Source organism: Trachypithecus francoisi, unplaced genomic scaffold, assembly GCF_009764315.1.
Source record: "Trachypithecus francoisi isolate TF-2019V2 unplaced genomic scaffold, Tfra_2.0 Lachesis_group11, whole genome shotgun sequence".
Classification (NCBI taxonomy): Eukaryota; Metazoa; Chordata; class Mammalia; order Primates; family Cercopithecidae; genus Trachypithecus; species Trachypithecus francoisi.
In genome coordinates, this window is record NW_022681456.1 from 112,800,378 (window position 1) to 112,815,246 (window position 14,869).

Sequence of the window (14,869 nt, forward strand, 5' to 3'; positions counted from 1 at the left end):
ATAATCTCTGGTTGTATGTTATCTGGGGGAATTTAGAGACCAATTTATTAATAACAAAGAATTTGTCAATGGTCATCAGATAGTCAATCCTAACTTTCTAATCTTCCCTAATATTTGAAAATTATACCTGAGCAGTGCAGTTATACCTGATCAGTATAATCTTTAAATATATAACTTTTCAAAGCTTTCTACATTTATTTGAGTAATTTATACATTATATGAGGTGATATTAATTTTATTGTTAATAATATGGATTTCTGACATTGAAAAGGATGATTTTTTACCATTGAAATGGTAATATAATAAAAATCACTTATAATATCTTGATTACAATAACTGGGAGATGTGAGTTAGAGATAGTATGAGTTAATTCTGAGTAAGACTGAAGTAAATTGCATTTCATAATAAAAAGATGTTTGGTATAAAGGTGCTAAAAATGCTGATGACGTTTTGAGGCACAATTAACATTATATTTGAATTACAGAGTAGAAGAATTGTTAAGTAGACATCCAATGTATTTAATCAGAGAAGTTTTAATTCGAAGGTAGAAAATTAGCATAAATTTGTGATTGACTGCCTAAATAGTAAAAGTACAATTGCCACTTGAACTGACTGAAGATATTTCCCCCTCGACCTCTTGTGCAAGATTAGTAACTAAAGTATCCATCAAAACATGCCAGAGCTCAGAACCCAGTGAAAATTCACACCACTAGGAATTGACACTCAGTAGTCAATGTTGTAGTAGGAGTAGAGACGCTTAATATTTCTGTAGCTTTGACTGTGTGCCAGGCTAAGAGCTTTATGTAGAGTAACCCATTCAATCATCATAGCAAATCTATGAAATTTGTATTATCTCCATTTTACACTTGAGGAAACTCAGGCACTTGATCCAAAGTCATAGAGACAATAAATGGTACAGGTTTAAGTGAGCTCCAAAGTCTGTGTTTATAAGTGCCTGGTTTATAAGCCAGGTGACAACATAAGAAAAACAGCTTAAATGAACTCAAGAGGGACATTTGTGAATAGCTTAATAAGTTCAAGAGGACGCTAGGATATGTTGGTCTTCTGCTTCAAGTTAGTCTGAGGAATTCAACTATGCTTAGATTAACCATTTATAGTAACTCCAAGAACTGTTAAAATATTTTTGATTTTAAGGATGATTGTGTTGAGATGCTTGATGCATGGTACTACAGCAGCTAATACATTGCTTATTAGGCAAAATATGTCCATTGGCATTAGAAAATGGTATCTCAAGTTTTCACTGTTTTCAGATGATACATTCATATGAAAAAAATTTTAAGTACACATAAAAAGTCTTCCTAACATCTATCCACCCAGTTCTCCCATCATTATTTTACTAGTTTCCAATATATCTCTCCAGAGGGATACATTTTTGGGGGGAGTTGCTTCATATTTGCAAATATAGATAAGTAATTCTATTTCACTGTTTTTAATAAGCATAGTGTATTCATCATTCTCCACATATATCTTGGAGATATTTTCCTATCAGTAATACATATCTTTATTTTTTAAAATATAGGTTCTTAGTATTCCATTATATGAAAATACTAGTTGCTAATTCATGGGTAGGTGGATTGTTTCCAATGTTTTGCAGCTATTAATATTTCATATTGCGTGAATCATTTTGTACCTGCATCATTCTGTACCTATGCACAAATATCACAAGATAAACTTCCAATATCAGGATTGCAGGTCAGAGTATTAGCATTTGTAGTTTTGATGAATATTGCCAGCTGCCTTCCATGGAGGTTCTAACAATTTGCATTATTACCAGCAGTGTATGAGTGCCTGCTGATTTATAACCAAGCTTGTTAATTAAATTTTTGGGGTTTTGCCAATCTGATTAGAAAAAAATGGTGTCAGTGTAATTTAAATTTGCATTTATCTGAGTGAGGTTGAGTATCTTTCACTTGGTTAAGAGTCATTTGTATTTTCTTTTTTGTGGGTTATCTTTTTATACTATTTACTCAATTTTTTATTTGGTTGTATATCTTTTTCTTATCATATTCTACATGATAGTTAGGTGTTAGATAACAAATCCCTTGTCTGTAATGAATTGCAAAAATTTCACCCATTTTGTCATTTACCTTTTTATTTTATTGAGTTTGCTATGGTGCTTTATGGCATGCAGGGCTGTTATGGCTTCTGGATTTTGGAGTCACAGCTACAGTAATTCATTTCAAGATTATAAAGGAGTTTTTCTGTTTTCATTGTCACATGTGTGATTTCATTACTTATATTTAAAATACTTCCTCCATTTGTTACTTATTCTGGTATATAGTATGAAGTATAGTATCCCAACACCATTTTTTGAATTTTCCCTTACGGTTTTGGTCACATACTAAACTCCTGACTGTATTTGGCCATACAGGTATTTTTGAAAATCCTATTACATTGCATTTATTCATCTATTTATGCACTGACACAGCACTGTTTTAATTATTGAGGTTTTATGATATGTTTTGATATCTAGTGGGCCTTGTCTTCACTCATTGCTCTGTTTTTACTAAGCTTTTCTATTTTTTCTTTCTTTTCTTTGTTTATGAGCTGTAGAATTAGGCTATCTACTTGGAAGAAAACCTGCTAATATTTTTTTTAAATTTTATTACATTTCAAAATTAATTGGAAATATATGTCTTTATGATGTTGAATTTTCCTACCTAAGAGGATAATATGTCTATCATAAATATGAGATTTCAACAAAGTATCAAATACAAAATTGATATATAGATATCAATTATATGTTACATATAGACATAAATTTACGATATGAAATGTGCATTTTATATATGTATATAACAACCATTTATTGAACAGGAAGTCCTTTCCCCCTTGCTTGTTTTTTTGGTTCTATGGAAGATCAGATGACTATAGGTGTGCAACTGTATTTCCCTAGTTTACATTCCCACTAGCAGTGTAGAAGTATTCCCTGATTGCCACACCCATGCCAACATCTACTGGTTTTTGATTTTTTTATTACGGCCATTCTTGCCGGAGTAAGGTGGTATTGCATTGTGGTTTTGATTTGCATTTTCCTGATCATTAGGGACAGTGAGCATTTTTTCATATGTTTGTTGGCCATTTGTATATATCTTCTTTTGAGAATTGTCTATTCATGACCTTAGCCTACTTTTTGATAGAATTGTTTGTTTTTTTCTTACTAATTTGTTTGAGTTCATTGTAGATTCTGGATATTAGCCCTCTGTCAGATGTATAGACTGTGAAGATTTTCTCTCACTCTGTGGGTTGTCTGTTTACTCTGCTGACCGTTCCTTTTACTGTAGAAAGATGCTTTCGTTTAATTAGGTCCCAGCTATTTATCTTTGTTTTTATTACATGAAATTGTTGCCTAACCCAATGTCTAGAAGGGTTTTTCCAATGTTATCTTCTAGAATTTTTATTTAGTTTCAGGTCTTAAGTTTAAGTCCTTAATCCATCTTGAGTTGATTTTTGTATAAGGTAAGAGATGAGGATCCAGTTTCAATCTCCTACATGTGGTTAGCCAATTATTCCAGCACCATTTGTTGAAAGGATGTCCTTTCCCACTTTATGTTTTTGTTTGCTTTGTCGAAGATCAGTTGGCTGTAAGTATTTGGGTTTATTTCTGGGTTCTCTGTTCTGTTCCATTGGTCTATATGCCTATTTTTATACCAGTACCATGCTGTTTGGGTGACTACGGCCTTATAGTATAGTTTGAAATCAGGTAGTGTGATGCCTCCAGATTTGTTCTTTTTGCCTAGTCTTGCTTTGGCTATGCAGGCTCTTTTTTGGTTCCATATGAATTTTAGAATTGTGTTTTTCTAATTCTGTGAGGAATGATGGTGGTATTTTGATAGGGGTTGTGTTGAACTTGTAGATTGCTTTTGGCAGTATGCTCATTTTCGCAATATTGATTCTACGCACCCATGAGCATGGGATGTGTTTCCATTTGTTTGTGTAATCTATGATTTATTTCAGCAGTGCTTTGTAGTTTTCCTTGTAGAGGTCTTTCGACTCCTTTGTTAGGTATATTCCTAAGTACTTTATTTATTTTTATCTTTTGCAGCTATTGTAAAAGAAATTGAGTTCTTTATTTGATTCTCTGCTTGGTCACTGTTGGTGTATAGAAGAGTTATTGATTTGTGTACTCTAATCTTGTATCTGGAAACTTTGTTGAATTCTTTTATCAGTTCTAGGAGCTTTCTGGAGGAGTCTTTAGGGTTTTCAAGGTAAACGATCATATCATCAGCAAAGAGGGACAATTTGTTTTCTCTTTACTGATTTGGATGCCCTTTATTTCTTTCGCTTTTCTGATTGCTGAAGCGAGGACTTCCAGTACAATGTTGAAGAGGAGAGGTGAGAGTGGGCATCCTTTTCTTGTTCCAATTCTCAAAGGAAATGCTTTTAACTTTTCCCCATTCAGTATGAGTTTGTCGTAGATGGATTTTGTTACATTGTGTCCCTTAATGCTGATTTTGCTGAGGTTTTTTTTTTCTTTTTTTTTTTTGAGACAGAGTCTCACTCTTTTGCCCAGGCTGAAGTGCAGTGGTGCAATCTTGGCTTACTGCAAGCTCCACTTCCTGGGTTCACACCATTCTCCTGCCTCAGCTTCCCAAGTAGCTGGGACTACAGGCACCTACCACCAGGCCCAGCTAATTTTTTTGTAGTTTTAATAGAGATGGAGTTTCACCATGTTAGCCAGCATGGTCTCAATCTCCTGACCTCATGATCCATCTGCCTCAGCCTCCCAAAGTGCTGGGATTACAGGCGTGAGCCACCGTGCCTGGCCTGCTGAGGGTTTTACACATAAAGCCATGCTAGATTTTGTTGAATACTTTTTCTGCATCCATTGGAATGGTAATGTGATTTTGTATTTAATTCTGTTTATGTGGTGTACCACATTTATTGACTTGCATATATTAAACCATCCCTGCATCCCTGGTATGAAACCCACTTGATCATGGTGGATTATCTTTTTGATATGTTGTTGGATTTGGTTAGGTAGTATTTAGTTAAGGATTTTAGCATTTACGTTCATCAAGGATATTGGTCTGCAGTTTCCTTTTTTGGTGATGTCCTTTCCTGGCTTTGGTATTAGCATGATGCTGGCTTCATATAATGAATTAGGGAGGGGTCTTTCTTTCTCTGTCTTGTGGAATAGTGTCAAAAGGATTGGTACCAATTCTTCTTTGAATGTCTGGTAGAATTCTGCTGTGAATCCATCTGGTCCTGGACTTTTTTGTCAGTAATTTATTTTTTTTTTTATTTTTTTTTTTTGAGACGGAGTCTCGCTGTGTCGCCCAGGCTGGAGTGCAGTGGCGCGATCTGGGCTCACTGCAAGCTCCGCCTCCCGGGTTCCCGCCATTCTCCCGCCTCAGCCTCCGAGTAGCTGGGACTACAGGCGCCCGCCACTGCGCCCGGCTAGTTTTTTGTATTTTTTAGTAGAGACGGGGTTTCACCGTGTTAGCCAGGAGGGTCTCGATCTCCTGACCTCGTGATCCGCCCGCCTCGGCCTCCCAAAGTGCTGGGACTACAGGCTTGAGCCACCGCGCCCGGCCGTCAGTAATTTATTAACTACCATTTTAATCTCACTGTTTATTATTGTTCTGTTCAGGGTATCTAATTATTCCTGATTTAAGCTACAAGGGTTGTATTTTTCCAGGAATTTATCCATGTCATCTAGGTTTTCTAGTTTATGTGTGTATAGGTGTTAATAATACCATTGAATGATCTTTTTTTCAGTGGTGTCTATTGTAATATCTCCTGTTTCATTTCTCTGTGAAGTTATTTGGATTTTCTTTCTTTTCTTGGTTAATCTTGCTAATAGTCCATCAATTTTATTTATATTTCCAAAGAACCAGCTTTTTGTTTCATTCATCTTTTGTATTTTTTTTTGTTTCAATTTCATTTAATTCTGCTCTGATCTTGGTTATTTCCTCTCTTCTGCTGGGTTTGGGTTTGGTTTGTTCTTGTTTCTCTAGTTCCTTGAGGTGTGACCTTAGATTGTCTCTGTGCTGTTTCAGACTTTTTGATGTAGGCGGGCTGTGAACTTTCCTCTTAGCACAGCCTTAACTGTATCCCAGAGGTTTTGATAGGTTGTGTCATTATTGTCATTCAGTTCAAAGAATTTTCAAATTTCCATCTTGGTTTCGTTTTTGACTCAATACTCATTCAGGAACAGGTTTTTAAATTTCCATGTATTTGTGTGGTTTTGAAGATTCCTTTTGGAGTTGATTTTCAGTTTTACTCCATTATAGTTTGAGAGAATGTTTGATATAATTTCAATTTTCTTAAATTTATTGAGGCTTATTTTATGGCCTATCATATGGTCTATCTTGGAGAAAGTTCCATGCACTGTTGAATGGAATGTGTATTCTGTGGTTGCTAGATGAAATGTTCTAGATATATCTGTTACGTCCATTTGCTCCAAGGTATAGTTAAAATTCATTGTTTCTCTGTTGACTTTCTGTCTTGATGACCTGTCTAGTGCTGTCAGTGGAGTATTGAAGTCCCCTACTATTATTGTGTTGCTGTCTATCTCATTTTTTAGGTCTACTAGTAACTGTTTTATAACTTTGGGAGCTCCAGTGTTAGGTGCATATATGTTTAGGTTTGTGATAGTTTCCTGTTGGACAATGCCTTTTACCATTTTGTTTCTTTTAACTGCTGTTGCTTTAAAGTTTGTTTTGTCTGATATAAGAATAGCTAACCCTGTTCACTTTTGGTGTACATTTGCATGAAATGCCTTTTTCTACCTATTTATTCTAAGTTTATATGAGTGCTTATGTGTTAGGTGAGTCTCCTGAAGGCAGCAGATAGTTGGTTGGTGAGTTCTTATGCATTCTGTGGTTCTGTATCTTTTAAGTGGAGCATTTAGGCCATTTACCTTCAATGTTGGCATTGAAATATGAGGTACCGTTGCATTCATCATGCTCTTTGTTGCCTGTTTACTTTTGTTTTTTGTTTGTTTTGCTTTGTTTAGCTTTTTAACTTGCATTTTTGTTTTATAGGTCCTGTGTGATGTATGCTTTAAAGATATTCTTTTTGATGTGTTTCCAGGATTTGTTTCAAGATTTGGAGCTCTTTTTAGCAGTTCTTGTAGTAGTGGTTTGGTAATGGTGAATTCTCTCAGCATTTGTTTGTCTGAAAAAGACTGTATCTTTCCTTCATAAATGATGCTTAGTTTCACTGGATATAAAACTCTTGGCTGATAATTGTTTTGTTTTAGGAGGCTAAATATAGGGCCCAAATGCTTTCTGGCTTGTAGGGTTTTTCCTGAGAAATCTGCTGTTAATCTGATAGCTTTTCCTTTATAGGTTAACGGGTGCTTCTGTCTCACAGGTCTTAACATTCTTTCCTTTGTCTTAATTTGGATAACCTGACGACAATGTGCGTAGGAGAAGAACTTTTTGCCAGGAATTCCCAGGTGTTCTTAGTGCTTCTTCTATTTGCATGGCTAGGACTCTAGCAAGGCTGGGGAAGTTTTGCTTGATTATTCCCCCCGATATGTTTTCCAAGCTTTTAGAAATGTCTTCTTTCTAAGGAACACTGACTATTCTTAGGTTTGGTCATTTAACACTATTCCAAACTTCTTGGAGGCTTTGTTCATATTTTCTTACTTTTTTTCTTTGTCTTTGTTAGACTAAGTTAATTCAAAGGCCTTGTTTTCAAGCTCTGAATTTCTTTCTTCTACTTGTTCAATTATATTTCTGAGAATTTCCAGAGCATTTTGCATTTCTAAAAGTGTGTCCAAATTTTCCTGAATATTTTATTTTTTTAAGCTATCTATTTCCTTGAATATTTTTCCCTTCACTTCTTAAAACATATTTTGGATCTCTTTGCATTGGCCTTTGCCTTTCTCTGGACTTTCCCTGATTAGCTTAATAACTAACCTCTTGAATACTTTTTCAGGTAAATCCGGGATTTCCTCTTGGTTTGGATCCACTGCTGGTGAACTAGTGTGATTTTTGGTGGGTGTTAATGAGCCTTGTTTTGTCATATTACCAGGGTTGGTTTTCTGGTTCCTTCTCATTTGGGTAGTCTCTGTCAGAGGGAAAGTCTAGGACTGAAGGATGTTGTTCAGATTTTTTGTCCCACGGGGTGTTCCTTGATGTAGTACTCTCCCCCTTTTCCTGTGGATGTAGCTTCCTGTGAGCCCAGCTGTGGTGATTGTTGTCTCTCTTCTGGGTTTATCCACCCAGCGAGCCTACCTGGCTTTGGGCTGGTACTGGGGGTTGTCTGCACAGAGTCCTTTGATTTGTACCATCTGTGGGTCTCTCAGCCATGGATACCAGCATCTGTTTTGTTGAGGTGGCAGAGGGTGCAATAGACTCTGTGGGGGTCCTTAGCTTTGGTGGTTTAATGCTCTTGTGCCGATGGCCTCCTGCCAGGAGGTGGTGCTTTCCAGAAAGCATCAGCTCTAGTAGCCTGGAGGGGGACCAGCAGTGGGCAGGGTCCTAGAACTCCCAAGAGTATATGTCCTTTGTTGCCCACTACAAGGGTGGGAAGGCAGGGACCATCAGGTGGGGGCGGGGCTAGGTGTGTCTGAGCTCAGACTCTCCTTGGACTGGTCTTGCTGTGACTGCTGTGGGGAGTGGGGGTGAGGTCCCAGGTCACTGGAGTTGTGTGCCTAGGAGGATTATAGCTGCCTCTGCTAAGTCATGCAGGTTGTCAGGGAAGTGGGGGAAAGCCAGCAGTCACAGGCCTCACCCAGCTCCCACACAAACTGAAGGGCCAGTCTCACTCCCACCGTGTCCCCCACAACAGCCTCGAGTGAGGTGAATCACGCTTGAAAACTTGCCCAAAGTTTTCCACCTCCCTGTTGCAAAAGAAAAGGGCTTTAGTTCTTCCCCTGCCTGTGAAGTCTGCAAGCCGGATTCATACCCTCCCCTGAGTTCTGGCCAGGAGGCTTCTAGCCCCATTCAAATTGTTACAAAGTTCAGCTAGAGAATTCTTTCTCCCTGTGCAGTTTTACCCCCTCCTCTGGCCACCCCACTGATAGATCCCTGTGGTGCCAGGCAGGAATGGCTGCTTGGGGACCCAGCGAACTCACAGGGCTTTCTGCTGCTTCCTCTACCCCTGTATTTCCCTCAGCCCGGCTCTCTAATGTCTAGTATAGTTGAAAGTCAGGTAATGTGATGCCTCTGACTTTGTTCTTTTTGCTTTGCTATTTGGGCTTTTGTTGTTGTTCCGTACGAATTTTAGAATAGTTTTTTCAAATTCTGTGAAAAATGACATTGGTAATTTGAATGAAAAAAAATTCCATGCCCACAGACTCGAAGTATCAATATCATTAAAATGGCTGTACTGCCCAAAGTAATTTACAGATTCATCGTTAACATATTATCGTTAACTATAGTCACCCTACATCCTACGTGGTATAGAACGCTAGATCTTATTCCACCTATCTAGCTGTTATTTTGTATTCTTTAAAAAAAAATCTCTCTCCATCTCTCCTTTACCCCCACCCTTCTCATCCTCTAGTATCCTCTTTTCTACTTTTTACTCCTTTGAGATCAATGTTTTTAAGCTTCCACATATGAGTGAAAATATATGGTGTTTAACTTTCTGCTCCTGGCTTATTTCACTTAACACAATGTCCTCCGGTTCCATCCAAGTTACCACAAATGACAGGATTTTATTTTTTTAATTTTTATTTTATTGGTTGTTTTATTAAGAAAGCTCACTCAATTTTATCAAATGCCTTTTCAGGGTCTACAGAGGTGACCATGTGATTTTTATCCTTAAATACATCAATATGATAATATGTATTATATATTATGTATAGTACTAATATTGAACTGTTCTTGCATTTCTGTCATGGTGAATTATATTCCTTTAGTGTGCTGATGGATTATTTTGGCTAATACTGTATTTAGAATTTTTCATTGATATTCATAAGTGAGATTGATCTGTGATTTCTTATTTGCCACCCTTGTAATCCTAGAAGCTACTGGTATAAATACTTTTTTGTGCATCATAAAAGTAATATGGAAAATTTTCTTTCTTTTTCTCTGCTCTGGAAGTGTTTAAGTAACAGTAAAGTTATCTGCTTTTAAAGAGTTTGGTAGAATTCCTCTGGAAATCATCTGAACTTGGTACTTTTTTAAAACTATAAAAGTTTTGCTTGCATTTTGAAGCATTATATTGTATTTATTTGATCAAACTTAATCTTGTTAGAATCATCTTCTCTGGGCCAAGTATATTTTGTTTTCCTAGAAAATTATCAATTTCAGACGGATTTACAAATTTATTTTCTGGAATTGAACAGGTAGTCTGTTACTATTGTTTAATTTCATCTTTCTATGGTTAATTCTTGCATTTCCTTTTGTTTTAATATTTGTGTACTTGTATTACTCCCCATTTTTGATTAGGTTAGATAGTGACTTATTTATTTTATTGTTTACTTTTTACTTCTAATTTGTTCCACTCTTTTCTTTGTTCTAACTAATTGAAATCTACTTTTATCTTTATCCTTTTTTTGTTTGTTTCGTTTGGTTTGTGACTCTTACTCCAATTTTCCTCTGAGCATAGTTTTATCTTTCATGGTTTCTGAGATGTAGTATTTCCCTATCGCTAGTCTTTAGAAATTTAGCAAATTTTTTTTGTAATCCTTTTGATCTACCAGTTGTTCAAAAGATTTTTTTTTAAATTCCTAAACCTAAATGTCTTCTAGTTTTCTGAAAATTTCCATTACATTTTCACTTCGTTAAAGTGATAAAATGATTAAAGAATTTCAACTACATTATTTTTACTTTTTGGACTTTATTGAGCTTTTCTGTAGTCAAATATATCATCTATTTTATAAACTTTCATAGGCATTTGAAGAGAAGATACATTTTTTTCAGGATAAAAATTTGACTTATTAACTACTTTATTTTTCTATAACTCTACTTAGTTTTTTCCATTTGGGCTTTCATAAATCAAGACGTGAATTAGATTATCCTACTACTAGTGTGTTTTCGTGTGTTTCTTCTTGGTGTTCAATAATTTCTGCTTTATATATGTGGCTGTCATATCATTTGCTATGTAGTCATAACTGTGCCTATCTTTATTGAGAATTGTACTCATTATAAAATTCTATCTCTTATTTAATTCAATGCTTTTTAGCCTAAATTCCTCCTTTTCTTCATCAAGATTGTGACCTCTGATTGAATTTTCTCTGCTTTGCCTAATATACCCATGGCTATATTTTAATTTTCAACCTTTTACAATCACTTTGTTTTAGGTGTGTTTTCACAGAGTTATAATTTGCATTTTTATTCCAGTTTGAAAAAAGAACTTCCTTAATAGATGAGTTAAGCCCATTTATACTTATTAATATAATAGATTAGTTTTCTCTTAGGTTTGTCTTAATGCTTTATATTATTATTTTTATGATTTTTAAAGGAAGTCTTTTGCTAAGTAATTTGCTTTTATTTTCACGTATTTATGATACCTAAAAAAGTTGCTACGTTTGTTTTAGCAGAGTTTTTTATTTAATAGCGTTATTTAATAGCGTTAGACTTTTTAAAATAGCGTTAGACTTTTTATTTCTTTTGACAATACTTATTTCCTAAGTGAGTAAAGATAAAGGTGAAATTAGTGTGCACAATCTTTCTCACTTTATTTCATCTATCACCCAATTATGTTCAATGTTGTGATTTTTCTTGGTTTTTTTGGTGTTTCCCTAACACAGATATAGATTTTTTTATTGCTTGATTTCTTAGATTTTAGTTATATCCTTCACGCCCAGATGTTAGAGATGAGGTAATTAGAGAAAGCCCTCTAAGTCATCATTTTTTAATCTTTTCCTTCCCAGATCAGAGACATGCAAAAGTCTAAAATATTGTTCTAATTAAAAACATGAGGTCATACAACATAGCAAAATGGCTACTATTTCAAAGCTTTCAACTGAATGTTTCAGAAACAACTTAACACAAATATTTATTTTTAAATAGTTCTATTCTTACACTGCTTGGCCTTTCACATCATTAACATTTTAATTGAAAACCTGAGTACCATACTTCAACCCATGGATAATTGATCTGGGCTCTGCCAGAGCAAGTAGCTAAACCATTAACTAGTGAGACCCTGCCATGTAAACGGCATGGCCTCAAGTTCTCTTTTAAATTAACATCTCAAATGGGAGGTAGTGATATGAGGTAATGATTGAAAGCCTCTGTTTGCAATCATTTGTAATTATTAATGGTGCTTAATCATGCTCATTAACTCATCCTCTTAACCCTGACAATTGCTGGGTTTGATCATGTTCTACTCCATTACCTATGTTATTATTTCCATACCTTGACAAATATCTATCTTCTGTGTGTCAAAGCTATGTAGTAGATGTGAGTAGATAATTTTATTTTATTTTTTGTGGAGGTATTATTTGGTATGTGGGCTATATTAATTTTCGGAGAATATATAGGATCATGTCACACTTAAAATAAAATCCAGCAACTTTTTTGGTTACTGCTTTGTTGAGTCTGGTATCCATAATATTTAGTGTAATAATTTGTAGATTTTTTTATTCCAAGTGATAACGTTAAGATTATTTTAGTGGTTGGGAGGCTTTGAATTTCTTGTGCCAGGACATTTACACATGAAGTAATCAGTTTAGGAGGAATAGCATCATTCTGATAAGGACAAGAGAGGAAAAACCAAAATCGAAAATTATTTTACAAATGCCACGCTATCTTGATAGAGAATATCAAGGTGTCCTCCATAATTGTTCTTTTTGCCATCAATCGTTTATTCAGTAATTATTTATTGAACAACTATAGTAGCCCAGACACTGTACATGACCCCAGGGATACAATGGCGAACCATATGGACATGGATTATCCCCAGTGGATTTCTAGTCTACAAATAAACACACAAGCGAGAATTATCACGGCAATAAGTGTTTTGAAGAAGTAACATTCTAGGAGTGTATAGCAAAGACCATATTCTGCTGGAATGCCATGATGAGAGTTTTGATGTTTATCCAAAGGCCAAGACCAGCTACATAATTGGTGGGGCCTAGTGCAAAATAAAAATGTGGGGATGCTTTTTCAAAACTTATTAAGAATTTCAAGACAGTGGCAGCAGAGTATTAAACCAAGTGCAAGAACTTTCTCAGCACCCTGCCCTGTGTGACCGTGCAGGTCACAAGTGGATACAGCTGGCCTTGCCTAAGGGCAATCAGAAGCCAAAGAGAAGGTTTAAGTAGAGAAGAGAGATGATTGAATTGGCATTTGAACAAGATAAATTCCTTAAATTCCTCAATTGTTCTCCCAAGGCATGTTTAGTTAGTGAGTAAAGGCAAAGAGTATTAGTATCTCCCAGATTTAGAGTTAAATATCGCCATTATTTTTCTAAGTCATGTGCCTAGATACACAGGTATCTGGAATCCGCCCTCTTAATTAACTGGCAGAGGTAGTAAAATGGTGAAATCTGAGTTTTTTGCTTAATGTTTTCCTAGGTAAACCAACATTTTAAAATACTCAAATGATTTCACCATGTAATCATTTAACAACATACACTTATTTTCAACAGACAGGAATAGTGCTTCAAATAAGTATTGTGCTTCTTGCTTAGAACCAGCTAATGTTCTGTGACAAAAGAATTAAGAATTCAAAAACGTGAAAAAGAAAATAATTTGATTAGCACAAGAAGGAATAACTTTCTGCTAATCCTTGCTTGTTGTAATAGTTTGCATATTGTGCTAGGAAATATGAGTTCTGTTGGTTTAAGATAATATATTTAATACACAGCCTATAATCTAAATGTATTGAGAATCAAATCTTTGTCACTCATCACCACTGAAACAAATCTTGAATATTCTATGATGTAAGAAAGTAAAAAAAAGTTCTCAACCATTTTAGTTTTTGCACTAATAATGCTAAATTTTTAATGTGTGCAAATGTATTTCAAAATACCTTTCAAAGAAATAATATTATAATCAAAATAAAAAAGATTTGACAGTAGTCTGCAATTTAATTTCTTGAAACACAGAGAAACAATTTTCTTAAGAGACTTTAGTGACAGAATAGAGTCAACCTTTCATCAAAGCCCCACACCTCTAGAATTCTACAATTTTTTATGAGAATTCTACAACCTCATGTTTTATTTTTTCAAAATCTGGATTATTAAAGTTTATGCTATGGAAATGGTTACAAAAGAGTGTTAAAGGCTTACTCTTAAAAAGAGATTTTAATTTAAAAATTGAAAAAAATAGTTGTGATATCTTTTTGTCCAATTATACTGAAAATCACTGCACATAATATAATGACAAATTTACTTACCTAGGTACACAAGTGATGATTCTTCAACTGTTTGTTGCACAGCCTCAGAGAGGAAAAAGCTAAGTACACAATCACTCTGAAAAACAAAATGAAACATAATATTTCTTCATTTCTTATATTTGTTACTCTTATTCATTATTACATACAATTGCCATGTATATCATTTTAAAATAGATACCTGTTGTAGATTCCACAAATAGAAAGTATATTAGAAAGGTTTATTAGGTCAACGCTATCATTTTACCATTAAGTTAAACTAAACTTTTGTGTGATTGGAGATCAGATTACTTTCTATTTCTTCAAGAGGTTCAAGTGTGCTCTGCTCTTGGACCTCATCATAAATGTCCACATTCTTGAATTTTACAAATATGCATGCATTTCACATCTCAATTTTTGAAAACAAGGTGTATCCTTGGATGGCCTTTCTGAGAAAAATTACTCTGAGTGGGACACAGATGCTCTCTTAGTGAGTAATAATTACTACTCAAGGTTCAATTCTAGGAATACTCGCTGAGTACTGACTACACTCAGAGCACTAAGGAATGTCAGGGGATATTTCAAGACAGAAAGATGCATAAGGTGTTCTCTCTCTTTAGAACACA

At 35.0% G+C, this 14,869-nt stretch overlaps 1 protein-coding gene across 1 annotated transcript in view; it reads right to left on the reverse strand.

The window, feature by feature from the left end:
• Positions 1–14,869, reverse strand: part of PIK3C2G (phosphatidylinositol-4-phosphate 3-kinase catalytic subunit type 2 gamma) — a 408,211-nt gene that overhangs the window by 51,176 nt on the left and 342,166 nt on the right. Inside the window, exon 30 of the mRNA XM_033222744.1 lies at positions 14,268–14,343. Within this exon, the coding sequence (XP_033078635.1) occupies positions 14,268–14,343 (76 nt within the window). The remainder of the gene's footprint in view (positions 1–14,267; positions 14,344–14,869) is intronic.